This window comes from Brassica napus, chromosome C4, assembly GCF_020379485.1.
Source record: "Brassica napus cultivar Da-Ae chromosome C4, Da-Ae, whole genome shotgun sequence".
In the NCBI taxonomy this organism is placed as follows: Eukaryota; Viridiplantae; Streptophyta; class Magnoliopsida; order Brassicales; family Brassicaceae; genus Brassica; species Brassica napus.
This window is the reverse complement of record NC_063447.1, coordinates 52727201-52748095: the sequence shown is the minus strand read 5'-3', so window position 1 is coordinate 52748095 and position 20895 is coordinate 52727201. Positions and strand designations below refer to the sequence as shown.

At 38.1% G+C, this 20895-nt stretch overlaps 1 protein-coding gene and 1 pseudogene across 1 annotated transcript; one reads left to right on the top strand and one right to left on the bottom strand.

Moving 5' to 3' along the window:
* Positions 1-6170: 6170 nt before the first annotated feature.
* On the bottom strand, positions 6171-12046 carry LOC106415589 (V-type proton ATPase subunit a1). Its single transcript, XM_013856340.3, has 18 exons — positions 11746-12046; positions 11371-11415; positions 10592-10714; positions 10345-10452; positions 10012-10125; positions 9749-9922; positions 9517-9654; positions 9272-9379; positions 9040-9147; positions 8805-8953; positions 8452-8605; positions 7911-8071; positions 7626-7832; positions 7359-7542; positions 7195-7278; positions 6914-7110; positions 6779-6838; positions 6171-6709 (listed from the first exon to the last, which is right to left on the bottom strand). The coding sequence occupies exons 1-18, from the start codon at positions 11887-11889 to the stop codon at positions 6505-6507; spliced, it is 2463 nt and encodes an 820-aa protein (XP_013711794.1). The 5' UTR covers positions 11890-12046; the 3' UTR covers positions 6171-6504.
* An 832-nt stretch (positions 12047-12878) lies between these two features.
* On the top strand, positions 12879-20508 carry LOC106414534 (annotated as a pseudogene).
* Positions 20509-20895: the final 387 nt, after the last annotated feature.

Here is a 20895-nt window from a genome sequence, read left to right as displayed (position 1 = left end):
TATATCACTGTTATAAATCAATTGGTGGATGTCCATAACCGGCATGGTCCATAACCGGCCCATACACTTAGAGAGAGAGACGGTCCAACCCTAGAGAGAGAGAGGCGGCCGCGAGACTTGGAGAGGAGAGAGAGGCGGCTACAACTTGCCTATTTCCTAATTCGTTTATGTTTATGATTTGTTTTTTTTTTTTTTTTTTTTTTTTTTGGTAACAATGTTTATGATTTGTAATCTTTCCTATTATTGTATTTCCATTTATCTCTCTTGTAACCCCTATATAAAGGGAACACTTATTCATTAATAATATACAGAAACTTACAGTTCTAAATCCTTAAGTTTACAACACGTTATCAGCACGATAGCCTCTAACACCCTGAGCCTAAAACCAAATCGCTAAAACCCTAAAACCCTAAATGAAAAGGAATCTGCCTCGGAACTTCGAAGAGCCCGTTCTCCCAAACCGTGAGGACCTAGAAAACGATCAAGATATCAAATCGAAGCCCTGGCCGAGACGAATCAGTCAGTGCAAACCGCTTGTCGATTTGACTACCGACGCGCCCTCACGCACAGATATAGTGCACATCGATTTGCTTTGGAACCCTAATTCGAACCCGACGATACCGACGAACCCTAATCCGTTCGCGACTCCGTTCCAGCTCGTGTCCACCTGATCAGCTCCAGCCCCAAGGCGTTCCTGATCCTAGACGAACTCAGCTCCATCCTACATCAAGGACAGCTCGCGATCCGATAGCAACAACTCCCGTTCGCATCAGAGCCGCTCGCGATCCGATAGAAGCAGCTTGCGTCCCAGCCAGCTTGCGTCCCGATCGTGTCTAAGCTCGAGGTTCATTCTTGGTGGTCCGGTTTCTACAAACAACTAGTATTTCGAATTCTAAGAACATAATGAATCAAATTTGGTTGATTGTAAAGAATGAAACCCTAAAATATAATCTCTAAGATGAAAGCCATAGGATAATAGATCAATCCCTAAGCGAGTAAATCAAAGCTCTATAAGTTCGATCCCCAAACCCTAAAAATCGAGATTGATCTATTGATCAATTAAAATCAGAACCTTAAAGGTTTTGAATCTCAAATCAAATCCCTTTGATCTAAGATCAAATTTTCGAAATCCCTAAACCCTAATTCGAAAACTATTGATTAATTAAAACTGATTGATTGATTGATTGAGATTGAATTTGATCATACTGAAATTGATATTGCTAGTTAATAAAATCGAAACGCTAAAACCCTAATTCTGAAAATCGATTTTGATTGTTTGAAATTGAACATTAATTGGTTGATTTGATCACCTAGAACTATTGTTAGGATTGTTCAAACTCGAATCTGATTGTTTGGCTTGTTTAAACTAAAACCCTAATGACCTAGTTTAGATTATTTTAAAATCGAAATCTGAAACTACATATTAGGTTAAACTGTTCTAGACTTGATCATAGTCGTGGCCGTGTGGCCTTGTTGCATTCATACCATAACTTAATCACATTGATTGATTGCAATTACACTTAGAACTTATTCTAGGAATGGTGTTGAATTGAATCAAATAGCCGTGTGGCTTGATCTTTGCTTGGCCGATAGGTTTGCTTGTTTTGATTGCATCATGAACTGATAGAAACAAACCATGTTAGGATTGCAATTACACGACAAACTAAATGCATAAAAACGAACTAGTTTGCATCCATGGCCGTGCGGCTTGCTCATTGGCCGTGAGGCATAGATCTTGGCTGTGAAGGCTTGTTTGATTGTTTGAACATAAAACCCTAATCGTTTAAACATTAAAAACTATTTCTAAAAGATCTAGAAATATTAATCTATAACTTCAGATGTCGAAAATCAACAACCTTGATTTCGCTGCCCTAAATCTATCTGGAGACAATTACCTTCAGTGGGCGCTCGATGCTAAGATCATCCTGAAATCCAAGGGACTCGGTGAGTGTATCACCGAGAAAAATAATGCCAATGAAAAAGATCGTTACAGAGCCATCTTGATCATTCGTCATCATCTAGCTGAGAATCTCAAGGATCAATACATAACCATTGAGAATCCACTAGATCTTTGGAATGAATTGAAATCGAGATATGATCACCAGAGAACGATGATCTTACCAAAATCTCGGTTTGATTGGACGAATCTGAGGATCCAAGACTATAAGTCTGTGGACGAATATAACTCTGCACTGTTTAAGATTGTTTCTAAAATGAAACTGTGTGGTGAAAGTATTACGAAACATGATATGCTTGAGAAAACCTTTTCCACTTTCCATGCAAGTAATGTGCTGTTACAACAGTACCGAGAGAAAGGTTTTAAAACCTATGCTAATCTTATTTCTTGTCTCTTGCTCGCTGAGCAGAATAATGAATTACTAATGAGAAACAATCAGATGAGACCACTTGTATCAGCTCCACTACCTGATGCACACGCTACAGAGGACAATAAAGAGTCCAACCACGTCCAAGGAAACGGCCAGCATGGCAGTGGTCGAGACAAATCGAACGGACGTGGCCACGGTCGAAGATCCTTTGGCCGCGGGTGAGGAAATGGTCGAGACCATGGACGAGACCGTGGCTCATTTGGACGAGGCCATGGTCGTGGCCGTGGATCTTCTTTCAAACCCCAACACTCGACTAAATAAGAGAAATACGTGTGCCATAGATGTGGAATGAGCAATCATTGGGCTAAGACTTGTAGGACTCCCAAGCATCTAGTTGACCTCTATCAAGAGAGCTTGAAAGGGAAGAATCATGAAGCCCATATGACTTACCAAGATGATGAAAACGACGATCTTATGGATTATGAAACTTCAGATTGTCTATAAAAAAAAAAAAAAAAAAAAAAAAAAAAAAACTATACATGTATTCTCTATTGATCTAGACTATGCCAAAAGCAGTATGATAGAGGCAATAGTCATGGTAACCAGAATGGTTTACCCACGAAATTATACACTTTATGGTATGACCGGATTGGCCATCCTGGTCCAAAACATGATGCGAAATTGATATTGGAAAGGGCACAAAGAGTTATCCCATAGAATCTCACGTGTGTAACATGAACACAAGGGAAACTCATTAGGCCAGGATGTCCCAAAGCACTTAAAGATTATAGTATGTCCGTGAGGGGGCAGTGAGGACAAATCCGCACATGTCCATACTATATATAGCTTGGCTGAATCCTTTTATAAATTTGTATTGGCCATTACCCATAGGTCCAAACTCTTAGTCCAAGGCTTGGGGACACACGAATTTACATGCATCTTAACTAATAAGCATCAGACCATTAAGTGAGCATAGATATTCCCATCTCAAATTTATTACGGGTCATGAGCCAGACATATAACATCTTGAGATATTTGGATAAGCTACCACAAATATATGTGCCGTCTAAGATGGATCCTTAGAAGAGGATGAGGATGGGGATATATGTTGGATATGAATCTCCCACAAATAATGAAGTACTTTGAGCCAAATATGGGTGATCTATTTAGTGGCCAAGAACACGGATTGCAAAGTTTAATGGATCCGACTATCCAACATTAGGGAAAAAAATAATAAGCTGGTAAGAGAAACAGAATGGCATCGACCATCATTGTATTGGCAAGATCCTCGGACTAAAGAATGTGAAATAGACGTCCAAAGATTATACATTTACAAAGCTAACTAATCAAATGCCAGACACATTTGCTGACCAAAAATGACTAAGTCATATATAAACCAGCTTGTAAAGCACCAACAAAATTTATGTCCAAGAGAGACACAGTCAAGTTGCTACAGAGTCTATACAAGATAGACCAATAGATTCCAAAAGATAAGAATCTCCGGAAACAAAAGAAAGGTGCAAAAGAATGATAATCAAAATCCAAATCCGATGTTACTAAGGAAACCATCCCAGACATGGAGATAAGGCCGGCCGGCTCTAAGGTACATGTACCAAACAATGTAGCTTGGGACACCAAGCTGCAAAGTATTAAAGGTCCTGATAATAATGAATCTCAATCGATTATATCATGTCTGGAACATAATGGAACCAATAAAGAATGTCGACATAAGATGATTTATTTGCATACAAGGTAGCACTTGAATTTATGAATATAAGCGAGGATCATGAACCCACATCAATATAAGAGTGCGCACTCGTAGAACAGATTGAATGGAAACGTGGGGTTAAATAGTTTAAAGAAGAAAGTCATATTTGACCATATGATTAAGACGCCATATGATGTTAAAACCAGTGGATATAAATGGGTCTTGTGAGGAATAGAAATCGTGATATATAAAGCTAATGTTGCACAAGGATTCTCACAAAGACCAGTAATAGATTATGAGGAGATATACTCCCATGTGGTGGATGCAACTACTTTTAAGATTTCTCATAAGTCTGGCTATATAAGAGAGAAAATTAGACTTGCAGCAAACTGATGTAGTGACTGCATATTTATATGGTCCACTGGATAATGAAAGTATTAGAGGCTATTGAGCTGAATGTACAGCAAGTTCTCGAGAACAATATTGATAATCATCGAAATATATGATCTGAATATCCTAGGAACCTCTGGATACAATTTCCCAAACGGTTGAATACCTTAAGAAAGAATTCGAGATGAAAGATCTCGGGAAAACAAAATTCTGTTTGGGAGTACAACTTGAGTACATAAATGATGGGATCCTTGTGCATCAGATGACATACACTGAAAAGGTACTCAATAGATTCAATATGGCCAATTGCCATTCTCTGACCAGTCCCATGGTCGTGAGGTCTCTCGGCATGGACATTGACCCATTCCGTCCCAAGATGGACGATGAAGATGACCTAGGTCCCGAAATGTCATATCTCAGTGCCATAGGAGCTTTAATGTACTTGGCAACTCACACACGGCCTGATATAAGCTTTGCCGTGAACCTACTATCTAGGTTTAGCTCCTGTCCGACCCAGAGGCATTGGAATGGGATCAAACATGTTCTTGGGTCTATATTATACTAACCATAACAAAGATGGTTTAGTTGGCTTTGCTGATGTTGGTTATTTATCAGATCCACATCAAGCTCGATCACAGACATGATATGTCTTACACATGGAGGTACAACCATATCATGGCGTTCCATGAAACAAACCATCGCGGCCACTTCATCTAATCACTCGGAAATCTTGGCCATACATGAGGCCAGCCGCGAGTGTGTTTGGTTGAGGTCGATGACCCAACACGTCCGAGCTGATTGCGGGATGGCCGAGTGCAAAAAGCCAACCGTGATGTATGAGGACAATGATGCGTGCATTGCTCAACTCAAGGACGGTTACATAAAAGGTGATAGGACGAAGCACATATTGCCTAAGTTCTTCTTTACTCACGAGCTTCAGAAAGCCGGTGAGGTCCAGGTCGTCCAAGTACGATCTAGTAACAATTCAGCTGACCTATTCACCAAGGCACTTCCTACCTGCACGTTCAGGAAGCTCACGCATCAGATTGGGATGCGTAGGCTGAAAGACCTCCACTGAGGTTCACATCAGGGGGAGTAGTACGTGTTGTACTCTTTTTCCTTCATCATGGTTTTGTCCCACTGGGTTTTCCTGATAAGGTTTTAATGAGGCAACATTAAACATATTACAATCCCTGTATGGTTATGGCATCTCAGGGGGAGTGTTATAAATCAATTGGTGGATGTCCATAACCGGCCCGGTCCATAACCGGCCCATACACTTAGAGAGAGAGACGGCCCAACCCTAGAGAGAGAGAAGCGGCCGCAAGACTTAGAAAAGAGAAAGAGGCGGCTGCAACTTGCCTATTTATTAATTCGTTTATGTTTATGATTTGTAATCTTTCCTATTATTGTATTTCTATTTATCTCTCTTATAACTCCTATATTTATAACTCCTATATAAAGGAAATACTTATTCATTAATAATACATAGAAGTTCTAAATCCTTAAGTTTACAACAATCACTTTTATAATGCTTGGCGATTAATTACTTCACAAGCTAATATTCAGCAAAACCATAATTTACTACCAAGATTTTGATGTCCCAACATTCTTACCTAAACTCGTCCGTTATCATCTGAATCCCATATTCAAGCGTACGTATCAAACACGATTACGTTAGCTGAGAGAAATACATACTACTCTGTCATTGCCAGTACCATTAGCATTAGCATTACAATTACGTATGATAAAAGTTCTTGTATGTTTTTCATTTACCAAACATAAACTTCTCATTTATCTCTCGCCTCCAAAAATCCATTACAGGGATATGTATATATATTAAAAAAAAAAACTCAAAAGTGATCTAATTCGTTCTCTGTTTTTAGGGAAAAAAAGACATTCTCCACTTTTGACATTAACTACAAATACCAATTTCCAAAGATTCTGTTAACTGTATATATATCGGTTTCTTATGTAAAAGACGAAGCAACTGGATGTTACCGTATAATCTTTTTTTTTTTTTTGGGTGAGGGGAAAGTGGGATGTGCAAATGGCTGGCTGAGGAGTTTAAGGTTGAATTTATTCATCGTCATCTGAGATCAAAGCAAAAGAGAAAGGCTTGAACTTGTAACCATCTCCATGAAAGAACTTCCCCATGAATTCAACCCAGTGAAGACGCAGCGCATGAAGAAACGCACTTAGTGTTTCCATCATCAGAAGTATAAAAGCTGTTGCAAACGCAAACACCACTACTCCGATTAACCGGATCAAAATGTTCTCATACCTGTTAATCCATAATGTAACGAATGTCAAGAGATATAAAAGGTGAGAAAATTAAGCCTATACTACTCACCCCCAGGCAAGAAGAAGAACTTTCTCATAGAAAACCGTCGACAATTCCGAATGAGCCAAACTGTAATGAGTCATATACTATATTAGAAACGAAATTGGTTATATGTAAAACGCAGAAACGTTCACTAAGATTTACCTCAGAGCCCAGAGACGAAGATAAGATGCTGTGTTAGATACTGAACCTAGAACAAACTCTATGGAGTGAATCAACTGATGAACAAATATCTCGCTGAAGTTAAACTCTTCTTCCTGATGCCCTCTAGCTGAGTCTGGCTCTACATCCAGATCCACCTCAGAAGTACCTAGAACGCCGTAAGTTCGACCTTGAAACCTCTATTAGACAAAAAAAAAATCATCTCTTGGTAAGCCAGACACCACAAAAAGAATATAATAAATCAAACAGATGCAGTGATATACCTCCATGTGAATTTTCCTGAGTGCAAAAGGTTTTGGGAAAAGCATCCATGGAACGGCAATGAATGCCATAAGCAATAACAAAATCTGCAGAATAGTATCAAGATGAGTAAGAATGAGGCAAAAATTTAGGTAGCTTTTGGATATAAAGAATGAGGAAACCGTGCCTGAAGTGGACGCTGGCCCCAGAACAACTCGTTTTCACCAAGTTCTTCGGTGGGACTCAGAAACATGTAGATCATCACATGATACAAGTCCGCTTGTGATCCAGTACACCACTTGATGATGATGAGTAGCGAAAGGTAACCGAATAGGCTGTTCAGAAATATCATCTGAGGTATGAACTGATACCTAATGACACATCACAAAACACATAAGTCACCCCTGAAATATTTCAGAAGCTTGGGAAGATATAAATAAAGATAAGAACAAACCTTATGTCTAACGAAGAGCCGAAGAAGCGAGCATTGAAGAAACTTAATATTAGTCCCAGATTCATCTGAGCAATTCCCAGCAGAATAGACATCTTCATCTTAAGCGAGTTTAGGTAAGGTAGTTCTGTACGACTTCCACGCCAACTAGGATCAACGCCAAAAGGGTATGGATCACGGTACTTGACTAAACCAGTCGTGTACGCATCACTGGACAGAAAGTAATATGCACATCAGCAACGAGTAGAAAAATAATAAAAGAGGTCAAGATTGAAACATAATACATACCTACAAGTAGTATCTCGGCATCTGTAAGCTGAACCACCAAAGATGTGGAAAGGAACAGAGAAAAACTCATTGTAGATAAGGCCACAATATATTGAGAAAAGTGCCATTAGTAAGATTACATAGCGGCCTCCAAAGAGCATCTCCATAAAGCTTCCGAGTTTCTGTAGATATGAACGAATAAAAATCACACCACACAGTAGAAATTTCACAGAAGGCCAATGATCCACCACAGAAGTTATTTATGTTTCAAGTTGACCTTAATCGTAGAGTAAACTAGGTGTAATTATCCGTAGCTTCTATACCAGTTCTAAATAACTGAAATCACCATTTCTCATATGTAAAACAAAAAGCCTATCAGAGCATATCAAATTGTATCAGAATTTGAGAGCAGGAAATTGTAAAATAACTAACCAAAACAAACAAAACTGTGTTATGTGTATTATATTCTTTTTGATACGTAATCATCTTATGCTCGAAGGCAGTATCATTAGTTCTCATTCAACTATTACAGCAATCATTGGATGCCAACTGCCAACCATACCTGCGTACTCAGCTTCCTTTCACGAGCAAGAAGATACAACGCTCCTAGCAGCAAACATAGACCATGACCCCAATCACCAAACATAACGGCGAACAAAAAGGGATATGTGACAACTGAATAAACTGCCGGGTTTGCCTCTTGATATCTTGCAACACTGCCAATTAAGCATAAAGTCAAAGGTTCAATCTTCATTAGATACAGAACGAAAGACGTTCAGCTATTGTTCGCAAACAGTTGTTCTTCTAAGCACATGTTTGTGTGATGTGGGAAACACGAGTCCAAACACTTGCATCTAAATGATGAGGGTTTTTCATGCTCGTGGTACAATACGATTGCTCAATAGTGGAACTAACCCGTAAGCATCAATAATCTCCTGGAACGCATTAGTAAGTTTGTTCGTTCTGAAATAGGTGGGAGGTGATTCTACCGCTTGCATTACATGAAATATAACGCCCACTTGTGAATTGCTGTCAAAAGTGGCTCGCTGAAGGACCTCATGAATCTGCCACACGTTGTTGATAATAAATTGAAAACTTGCAAGTATAAAATACTGGTTTATGTAAAAGGGAACAAAAAATTGTAGTATACCTGGGTCTTCGCAAATGTGGGGCACCAACCTTCGCCAACAAGGCATTTTTTGGTTACATCAAAATTTAGCATGTTCAGAGTATCATAAACCGCTTTCTCTCTCCGAACCTAGCAGCAAAAGGGCAGCTAAAATAATGACTGTTCCATACACTATGGACCATACAATCTCTCCCATATACTTAACCAAAAAGATAATTATTAAATAAACTAACTGCAGATGCTATTTTTTTACCGTGGTCATCCATTTTGTCAAGCTGTAACCAACAGCGTTAAGAGCATTATTCCGATGGCGAGTTCCAGCATCTAGCGTGGCCTCCAGATCAGAGAGTCGGGATAAAACCTATACACCAGATCTACCGATATTATAGTGTGATGCAGTAACTAACAGTCACTAGCGCTACTGATCGCATGCAAATATCATGGAATAGCTCTCCCTGAATACACATAAAAGAACAAGTTTTGGAATATCTAACTCACTTCCCTCGTAAGCTGCCTCTGCTTTGTTGTATCCTCGGGGACGGGATAGCAATTTGCACCAAATGCTTCACATATTTTCAATATTTTTGTCCTTGCTTGCTCCCCAGAAAAGAAAACCACAAATACAATTTTCTCCACCTATGACCACAAAACCAGTTAGCTGATTTAGGATATGATTATTCTGGAGATAAAAGAAAATATACTTTGTGAGAATATAAGAGATCAGTATCACCATTTCAGATGTTGAAGGATCCATGATCTCCTCATCAGAGGGTGTTTGGTTGAAAAGCATATTGCCTCTTGTTGCACGAAACAACATTCTTTCAAACTTAAGAAGTTTGTCTTTGTTAATGATTCCACTAATAAATCTCAGTCCTGATTGATTCAAGGGTTCATGCCTCATTTCCTGAGAAGAAAATAACTGAGATTTTAGAAAAGATAACTTTTGAGTTTCCGGATAACAGCAGTTAAAGGGAAACTTTGGCATGCAATCACCTGCTCTAGTAAAGAGGAGTTCTCAATAAAACCGTTGTTTGAGTAGGTGCTTTCATGCAGTTCTGTTTCATCTCCAATTGCATGAGCATTACTTGAGACAAGGAAACCACTTGCCTAAACATAAGTTAAGTAGCAATACATAAGAAAGTAAAAGAATAAAGCATAAGGGCGATGAGCGCACATCTTACAAAACAAAAATTTTAAAACTGAGCAACCACTACTGCACAATATAACCTTGTCAACTGATAAAGAAATTCTCAGGTAGTTAAGAGGGAGAAAACCAGAATAACGAAACGTTTTCCAATTACTAGATATAAAGGCGAATACACCAACCTTTTGAAGAACTATCTTGAATTCAAGAAGTTCGTTATATGTCAGCCGAAGCTTTTCACTGTTTGAGTTCATTTCCAGTACCTCATGCTCGTGTTCAGCAAGTTGTCTCTGCCGAAGAAATCAATTTATTAAAAAAACTACGAAGTGTCATAAAAAATATCATGCCTCCTCCCCCATTAAAAAAAGGCTTTACAATAGATACCAAATACTTATCAGCAGAAAGAGCACTAGAAAATTCATTTCTTACCTCTAAATCGCCAAGCTCAATGTCCGGTTCTAATTCATGGCGTGGTAAACATCTTAGACCAGCTTTATCAATTTGATCTTTGAAAAACCGCAGTTTCCTTGACATCTCACCACATCGCTTTACCTGTTAAAAACCCAAAAGAATTTGCGTGAACAGAGAAGCTTGGTGGCTAATGAATTTTGCAACAACATACCACTTGATATCGAAAACAAATGTGATTAATAAGATTTAGCATCTTCATCTCAAAGTTGTATTACATAAAACATATTTCAGCGCAATAATCAAGTAGAGCGAATACAAAGAGAAAACATACAAACTAAACTGTAACAGTAATGACTATATGGCAGATAAAACATATGAAGAAGGAACCAATATTTTCAAGGCTGAACAATATGCTCAGCTTCTCACTGCGGGGATAATCATGGCTTGGTAAACAATATCTACCTGCGTGAGAGAGTTAATGTAATACAAAAGACAAGATGAATCTACGATTATACTTCAAAAATAAATGAACTCTTAAGAAGAAATCTTTTATAGATTTTAAAAACAAAGTTAAATAACTACCATTATATATGTCGATGATGGAAATACATTCTTCACAAGAAATTCCTCAAACAAGAATCATCATATTTCGACGAAGTTTCTACCAAGCCTAATATACATCTATGTGAACCCAAACTTTCCCACCAAATCAGTAAATTACATAACCTATCTGCAATTGAATCACACACACGCTTGAATCGAATGTAGCAGAACAACAAAGAAGGCTGAGTTGATACCTGAGTAGCAAATGTGCGCTGAAATGGACTTTTATCGGCATTTAGCTGTTAATGAAACGAAGATAAGAGAGTATCAGCTTCTTTGAATTCACCACATCTCACTCTTAACACTAACGGAGATACGTTGATGCTAAATCTAATTATCAATCCAGTTCAACAGAACATGAACAAATTTTGCAAAGATCATCACTGAGCATGTCCACTCGCGGTGGAAGCAATCTAATCAGTGGAGAACGGATCAAAGAATAATAATCACTCCCCTACATTGTGCATCTCTCGATGTTTCCACTGATTTCGAAATAATCTAAACAGACGAAAAGCAACAGATTCCGATCGATTTGTAGAGAGAAGAAGAAGGCGGATCTGAACACTCACGTCGCGGAACTGTAAGAGACCGAGTTCGCCGAGATAAGTGACGCAACGGTGGGCGGACTCGACGGGGATGATAAGCTGGACGAGCGTCATCTTCTCCGAGCGCATCAGATCCATCTCCGGCAACTTGTCTAAGAAATCATCCATCTCTTTTCCTCCTCTTCGATCAGATCTGAGATTTTGTTTCCGTCGAAGATCTTTGGGAGCGGAGTTCAGATTCTGTTCCCGTCGGCAACTGCCATGAGAATACGAGGATTTGTCATCTCCCAATTAAACCAGAAAAAAAGTTTGGTGGAAACTAATTTTCTTTATTGGTTGAAAACAATTAAATAAAATCAGAAACATAAATAAATTGCTTACGAAAACATTTTCAATTTCATCTATTTATTTATGAGAAGATAGCCATTAAAATTTTAAAACCTTAGACTTTTAAACTAAAGCAAAAAAAAAAAAAATCCCAACTCATATTTGAATCAAATTTTTTTTCAAATTTTAAATATTAGTCGTTTTAACTCATATATTTTATTAACTCGGCCATTTTAAAAATTTAAATAGTCAACTATTAAAGTCGATTAAAAAACTAAATGTTTGTTATTAATTCCCTAACAATGCCATTTTGAAAACTGATTAAAAACTTAGCTATACGATGTCGTTAAAGAGTTAACATATGTTTAGTTTTTTTAATCGAGTCTAAGAGTTGATTATTTGAGTTTTTTAATAGCCAAATCAACAAAATATGAGAGTAAAAACTTAAAACGATAAAAAAAATTAAAATTGAAGAACTTTTAAAACATGAGTTGAAGTTTTCTTTTTGTTTTAATTTGAAAGTTTACGAGGTGTTATTGGTTTATATATTTTGATTGATTTAGAAATTCATATAATATTTTATAAATCCAAGTAAAATATGCAAATCCGGAGGTTTTCGCTCGGATTTGAGTCTTTGTATTTTTAACTAAAAAATCCAAACAAATCCATTCAAATCCATTATAAAATCAAATATATTAGTAAATTCGTACGATTGAATAACACTTGATTTAATATAAAATTTATGAATCATTAAACCAATAACACATGATTTTAAAATCATAGAACCAATAACACTAGATTTAGTTCGGATTTTCAAATCCATTAAAATACAACAACCAATAACCTCTACTTAGTGTTTGAATAGCAGTTTTCTCATTTATTTATTATCATTTTGTATTTCATTGTTTATTTCAAGTCGGTTTTCTTACACTAACAAGAACAAGACTAGTGGAACAATTTTATTTTAAATGATTTGAAAGCAACTAGCCGTGCTTAGCACGGAGTAATAATACTAGTTTGTATGTAAGAGCATGATTAACTCGAGGTTCTTAGGAAGGGGTTCTCAACGGAAGTTAAGAAACTGTTTCTTAACTTTTAACTAAAAAAAACTAAAAATTGGTTCTTAAATAGGGACTTTAAGAACCGGTTCTTAGCCTTTTTAGTTAAAAGCTAAGAAACAGTTTATTATCTTCCGCTAACAATTCCACTCTAAGAACTCCGGATTAATCTTGGTCTAAGTAGCCAACAAAGTGGTTTTGGAGCATAAACTGTCCCACCATGCAATACTTTCTAATAAGAACGAGACTAGTGGAACAGTTGACTCAGACGACCTGGAAGTTGAGTACAAAGTAGTCGGGATTCTGGAGGTGTCTTATACTTTGGTATATGTAGTTGTGAGCCAGTGTCGTAGATCCCAATTTGGCTCACCATTCTTCACAAGAAAAAAAAAAAGACAAAAGAGATTTTGCACTTGCTTCTTCTCACTTATCGGCAAAAAGAAAACATGAGATTGTTTCTTTTATATTCTTTGAGTGCTTTCATGTTACTTGAAGCATATGGTTTTAGTGATGAAACTGATAGGAAAGCATTGCTGGACTTCAAATCTCAAGTTTCAAAAGACACACAAGTTGTCTTGTCCTCATGGAATAACACATTCCCTCTCTGCAACTGGGAAGGAGTTACATGCGGCCTCAAACACAAGAGAGTTACTCGTTTGGACCTCGGAGGGTTGCAATTGAGTGGGGTGATATCACCATCTATTGGTAATCTTTCGTTTCTCATATCACTTGATCTCTTTAATAACTCTTTTGGTGGAACCATCCCACACGAGGTGGGAAATCTGTTTAGACTTCATTTCTTGGATCTAAGTTCTAATGCTATAGAAGGAATGATTCCAATCAGCATATTTAACTGCTCTAGATTGTCCCGCCTTTATTTAGATACAAATCATCTTAGAGGAGGTGTTGGTTCAGAGCTAGCTAGGGTCATTGACGAAGCTTGTCAGGTTGGATCTTAGTCAAAACAACTTGACAGGGAAGCTCCCTTCATCTCTCGGAAACTTGACATCACTCACGGAATTTCAATTACATGATAACAGTGTAGAAGGAGAAATTCCGGGTGATATAGCTAGTTTGAATCAAATGGTCGTTTTCAATTTAGCAGCGAACAAGTTCTCTGGTGGTTTTCCTAACGCAATATACAATTTCTCATCACTGGAGTATTTACTCATAAGAAATAATTATTTCTCGGGTTCCTTGAGAACTGATTTTGGTAAACTGCTACCAAACCTAGTGGAGTTATACATGGGATATAATTATTTCAAAGGAGCCATTCCAGCAACACTTGCCAATATATCTTCTCTTCAAAAATTGTTAATCAATGACAACAACATGACAGGAAGTATTCCTTCGAGCATTGGAAAATTACGGCAATTGCAATATGTGTTTCTTTCTAATAATTTTTGGGTTGGAGATCTTCAGTTTCTTGGTGCATTAACTAACTGCACCCAGCTAGTAACTTTATCCGCTAGTAAAAGTAGGCTTGGTTGGTGGTCACTTGCCCAGCTCCCTTGCAAATCTCTCCACAAACCTCCAATTTCTAGACCTTCAAGAAAATGTCATCTCCGGAAGCATTCCTCACGGAATCGGGAATCTCATAAGCCTACAAGTGCTTTCTTTAGGAGGAAATATGCTAACAGGTTTACTCACGACCTCTATTGGTAAACTTTTACGATTACAGGCATTGGATCTTGGTTATAATAGTATATCTGGAGAGATACCATCTTCTATAGGAAACCTCACTCGATTAGAGAAACTATACTTGGCCAACAATACCATTGAAGGAACCATTACTCGGGGTCTCAATAACTGTACTTCACTACTACACATAGTGATTGGGTTTAATAAGTTGTCTGGGACTATACCTCAGGATATTATGCGAATTCAATCCCTTCTTAAACTAGATGTGTCAGGTAATTCTTTGACTGGCTCTCTACCAGAAGATGTTGGACAACTTAAAAATCTTGTTGATCTATGGACTGCACATAATAAATTATCCGGACAACTTCCACAAACTTTGGGAAACTGTCTCTCCTTGGAAACACTTTTGCTGCAAGGAAATCGTTTCGATGGAGCCTTTCCGGATATACAAGGGTTAAAGGGTCTTGTAGAAGTTGATTTCTCCAATAATAGTCTCTTTGGAAGTATACCTGCATATCTTGCAAACTTTTCTGCGTTGGAATATCTCAATCTATCTTTTAACAATTTCGAAGGGAGCGTTCCTACAGAAGGAAAATTTCAGAATGTTTCCATAGTTTCTGTCTTTGGAAACAAAAATCTCTGTGGAGACGGCATCAAGGATTTGAAACTCAAGCCATGCTCAAGGGGATCAAAGCATTCCTCTCGTTCAAAACATGTAAAGATTGGAGTAAGCATTGGCATATCGTTTCTCTTGCTGCTGTTGGTCGTAGCTTCAGTTTATCTATGTTTGTTCAGAAGAAGAAAGAAGCACCAGCAGACCAATAACCCAGCTACTTCCACGTTGGAGGTCTTCCATGAGAGGATGAGCTATGGAGAGATCCGAAATGCGACTGATGGCTTCTCTTCAGGCAATATGATTGGTTCAGGAAGTTTTGGTACCGTGTTTAAAGCCTCCTTCCCTGCAGAGAACAAGGTTGTTGCTGTGAAAGTTTTAAACATGCAGAGACGTGGAGCAATGAGGAGCTTTATTGCAGAATGTGAATCCCTCAAGAGCATAAGGCATCGTAACCTTGTGAAACTACTGACGGCTTGTTCGAGTACTGATTTTCAAGGAAACGAATTCAAAGCACTCGTCTATGAGTTCATGCCTAATGGAAGCCTTGATATGTGGCTCCACCCCCGAGGAAGTGGAAGATACTACTCATAGGCCCTCAAGAGACTTGACACTTCTTGAGAGGCTCAACATTGCCGTAGATGTGGCTTTTGTTTTGGAGTATCTTCATGTTCACTGTTTTGAAGCTATTGCTCATTGCGATATTAAGCCAAGCAACGTCCTCCTGGACGATGATATGACTGCACATGTTAGCGACTTCGGTCTCGCTCGTCTTCTCAGCTTTGATCAGGAGTCTTTATTCAACCAACTAAGTTCCGCTGGTGTTAGAGGAACAATCGGCTACGCCGCGCCAGGTGAAACTATCACACATCTCTTATGTTATATGAAGAAAATTAGTGTAACTTATATTCCATGAATTTCATTTTAATTGTCATTTAGAATAAAATTTCGGTTTCAAAATAAGTGTGTTTTAACATTTTAATGCAAAATTTATTAATTTTATATGTTATATGATTCTTTATATTTTTCAATAGACTTTTGTATTGTAAAATTATCGTTTCAAAATAAATGTGTTTTAACATTTCAATGCAAAATTTATTAATTTTATATGTTATATGATTCTTTCTTTTTTCAATAGATTTTTGTATTGGTTGAAATGTGATTAAATATATAGATAATGATGTTTTTATTTAGAAAATATATGCATAATTAAAATTTTCTTAATTTGTGTGCATAAATTTAAAACGACAATTAAAACATATGGGGTATATGTTAGACTATTGCTTACATGAATTATGGTGCAGAGTATGGAGTGGGAGGACAGCCATCAATACATGGTGATGTGTATAGCTTTGGGATTCTGCTTTTAGAAATGATCACCGGTAAAAGACCAACCTGTGATTTTTTAGAGGGAAACTTTAGCCTGCACAGCTACATCAAATCTGCGTTGCCAGTAGGAGTGTTGGATATTACAGACGAATCAATTCTTCATAATGGTCTCCGAGTCGGTTTCCCTATTGCTGAGTGTTTGACTATGGTACTGGAGGCGGGACTTCGGTGTTCTGAAGAATCTTCCGCGAACCGATTGGCAGTGAGTGAAGCTAGAAAGGAGTTAATCTCAGTGAGAGAGAGGTTTTTTAAAACCAGAAGAACAGCCAGACGTTGAAGTGTTTATGGTTTCTTCTACCAACTTTGAAACCTACTTAAAACCTCATTTTGAGGCATCTAAAACATCGTTTTCACAATGTGTGGTTTTTCTCTCATTTTTTTTTAATGTGTAGTTTTTCTGTTTATGTAGTCATATGATTACTGAGTATTGTTATCGAATGCTTGTTATTTTCTGACAAAAGATAAATGTTGTGATTTTGTTAATCGGTTATGATTTTGTTTCGTTTCTTTTTGGTTTACCTTGTATCTAACATATTGTTTTTTTTACTGTTTGTATTTGCAACATAAGTTGCAAGTTTCTTATTGTTCTAATAATTTTAAGTGTTTTCATCTGTTTTTTTCTTAGTTTTGAGCTGGGGTTTTGTACCTGTTATTCTGGTCTGATTTTAGAAAATAAGATTAGGAAGGAGGTGGTTTTCGACAGAGTACGTGTTCGAGAAATTGTTTGGACTAACAGTACCACCAGAAGAGGTAATAATCAGTTGATGTGTCTTTTACTTGTTCAACAGGATTATGTTAAATCTGTCAAAAAACCTGCAACTTGAACCCATGAAATAGTGTACTGGTAACCTACTTTAGGAGAGGATTACGGTCAGAATAAAAGGAAGTGAATCACGAACAAGTAATGTATGGAAAGATATCCTTGCAGAGAGTTCATAGAATCAACCAGAGTACGCATCAGAGATATGATCTATTAGTAAATCACCTTCAAAGTTGGTCCAAAGTCATTTAAATCTGCAGAAACTTTTCTATTGTAGCATTGTTAAGAGTCCGTTTGACAAGGTAACTGAATCTTCATCGAGTTGATATTTGGTAAAGATAATCATGAAATATTCGACTTCATAATCAACGGTGAGATTGTGAAGCGGACGGTCGGATTAGTAGTTAGTCATGTCTTTCTAAACCAGTTTGATGCACAGTAAAACAGAGTGATAGGTTTGATGAATTGTCTTGTTTGGCTGGAAAATGAGTTCGGACTGAGTTCAGATTTGGCAGGAACATCCTGGACTCATGGATATATGTCCACGTAGAAGGAGAGATGGTATGGAGTTTGGGAACATGGAAAAATGAGCTGTCAAATGATTCTATGATTATATGATTTTAATAATTGATAGTAATAAGTTGTGTGAAATAATGATTGGTTATATCTACTAAATGTATATAAGAAATAATATGATGATATAAATGTGTATGATATAAGTATGCACGAAACGATATAATGACATGTTATGGTATAATGGAAATGATATCTATGAACGATGATGTTATGATATAGTACAAATTATACGATATAATACGAACATGTATGATGCAGTGGCGGAGCCACATGAAGTAAGAGAGAGGCAGTTGCCCCCGATGAAATTTTCAAATTCAGTGTAATTTTTTTACAAAAATTTGTTACGCCCCTGCTCACATATTATTTTCTGCTAATAGTTTTCATCTTTGCCCCGGATAAAAATGTATTCTAGATCCGCCACTGGTATGATGTAAGAGAAGAAGAATCAAGCTATGGACCGTGGTCTTCCTTCGAAAACTGGACTGTGATGGGCCGACAGATTACTTGCAGATCATGAACAGCAGACGACTCCGGTATGGGAGTGTCAGCTACGGTTGACTCCACTCATGAAGTTCTTAGCTATTATGAGGATAGCGTCATCACGAAGATGACTGAACCTAAAGATGTATCATAGTTATATGAAAATGACTATATGGATGTCTTGCTTAGCGGGTAAGAATATGTATGTTACAACTTGGAAATTAAACCAAGTTGTATAATTGTTTTTGTCTAACTTTATATATTATGAATATTTTACAGTAGTAAAATATGTATTTTGTTTTCTTTGTAAACGTGAAGAATTAAGGTTCAAACGATCGGGTCGTCGGATGTTATAACACAACGTTGTTGAAAGTAAAACTTTGTTGAACCTGTGAAATGGTACCAGAAAACCATTCGCATAAAGACTTTGGTTTGAACAAAAAAAAAAGACATTGTTTTCTAAATAACCAAAAAGAGATTTTTTGTAGACGTATCAATCATCTCGATTTTATATTTGTGTATATCGTTGGTATTAGGCACTAATACAAACAAAATGATAAGATTTTTACGGGTTTATTTTTTCCCCCGACTCCCTCTCTCCATCTTATCTCCAACAAAAGGCGACTTCTAAGGCTCTGCTTCCTCCGGCCCGGACGGTGCGCGGCGGCGCGTACCGGCGACCAGAGGCCCCTCCGTTCTGGTTTCTCCTTCTTGTCATGCCGCCGCTCCGCCTGTCCTGTTCTCGTCCGATATGCTCGTCGTCCTGGGTTAGGGTTTGAGGTCGGAGATCTGCTCCGCTGCAGAGGAGCATCGTTTCCGGCTGTCAATCAGCTCTCTATGGGTCTACGGCGAGGAGGTCGAGAGGCAGGTGGGAGTTGCAGTCGGCTTTTTGGGGTTTGTGTGAGATCGATTTTCTCCTCCGATCTCGTCACGCATTCTCGGTCCACGAGGCGAAGAACGGTGGGTCTTCTTTTGGATCTGTGGTGGTTCGCCGCTTCTGGTCTAGAGGGTTCTTTGGCTCGGATGGGTGGTTCTCGTCGGTTCGCCGATTCAGATTGCTTCTCTCCTTAGTCGAGGTGTGTGCTGGTGGGTCTCATTACCATGGCGGCGAGTTTGTGATCTAGAGCTCGCAGGCGGGTTGGTGCTCGAGGTCTGTGGCCGTCTCGCGTAAGTATTGTCAACGGTTTAAAAGGCGGTCGTCTATGCTGCTTCGGTGGCCGCTCGCAAGGCTTCCTCACCTTCTGTTCTTCTCTTTGCGGTCCTTATTCTGTGGTCTCGGTTGCAGCAGCACCAATTTCAGTCGGTCGGTTCTCGGCAACTACGGGCGTTTGGTGGCCCTCGTGTCTTTGGCCGCCTCACTCAACGCTCGGTCTTCGCTCACATCCCAGCATCACATAGGTTTGTTTGAGCTCTTGTGGTGGTGTTGCGTGACAATTGTGTGCAGGTCGGGCTCGGGGTAGGGAGTACGGGGTTTGCGGCCCTGGTTTACTCGGAAAGGCATCTTGTGCAGGTCGTCTCCGGGCTTAATAAATGCTCGATTTGGTTGTTGTGGGTGCTAGGCTTTCTCTGTGGCTGTATATTCTTGCAGGCGGGTGCTTTGAAGCCCTCGGTGAGCTGTTTTCGGTTGGGCCATTACGTTTAAGAGCGGATCACCTGGGAGGCCAAAATTATCGGGATTTTGACTCTCGGTTGAACTTGGCTCATCCTTTTGCGGCAAGCTGTTGGTGCGGACTAGGTCGAGTCTCAGAGTTTCGGTTGTGGTTGTTATGTCTGCCTCGTTATAGTTAGATTGTAGTTGTGTTTAGGTTTTTATTTCTGTTCTCCGTTTCTTGTCGTCTCTGTAATTCTGTCAAAAACGAAAAACTTTTGTAACAATATCTTAACATTTTTAACAAAAAAAAATGATAAGATTTTTGAGTAATTTTTTTAGCCTTTGATGGATCTTTGACGGGTGTAAGTTACACGCGTTTTCATTTTTTTCTGTTTCAAATTGATTTTTTGATTTTCGCTTGAATGGGAAGATCTTCCGGCTTGGATTTAAAAGTAATTTCACTTATTAAATAACAGAATATTTTGGACCATGAATTTTTTTTCAAGTTCAAAGTTAAAAAAATCTTTTAGATTAAAAATATTATAATTTCAATATTTTTGAATTTTCCTAAATCTAAAAAATCCTAAAATGATGCTAAATAATTCAACTAAATCATCTACTTTGATTTATTGCTCTACTATCACCAATAACCAATATTTCTTTGATTATATCCACTAGCATTCACAAATCTTGAAAAAAAAATTCTGCAGATTCCGATGTTTATATTTCTAGTAAAATC

What these genes read in the sequence shown, in the direction of transcription:
- LOC106415589 (XM_013856340.3), bottom strand. Translation starts at nt 11,889, where the DNA reads ATGGATGATTTCTTAGACAAGTTGCCGGAGATGGATCTGATGCGCTCG. An exon ending in GTCTCTTACAGTTCCGCGAC is followed by an intron (nt 11,416 to 11,745) that starts GTGAGTGTTCAG and finishes TTTCATTAACAG; the next exon opens with CTAAATGCCGATAAAAGTCC. An exon ending in GGCTCTTCGTTAGACATAAG is followed by an intron (nt 7,543 to 7,625) that starts GTTTGTTCTTAT and finishes ATGTGTCATTAG; the next exon opens with GTATCAGTTCATACCTCAGA.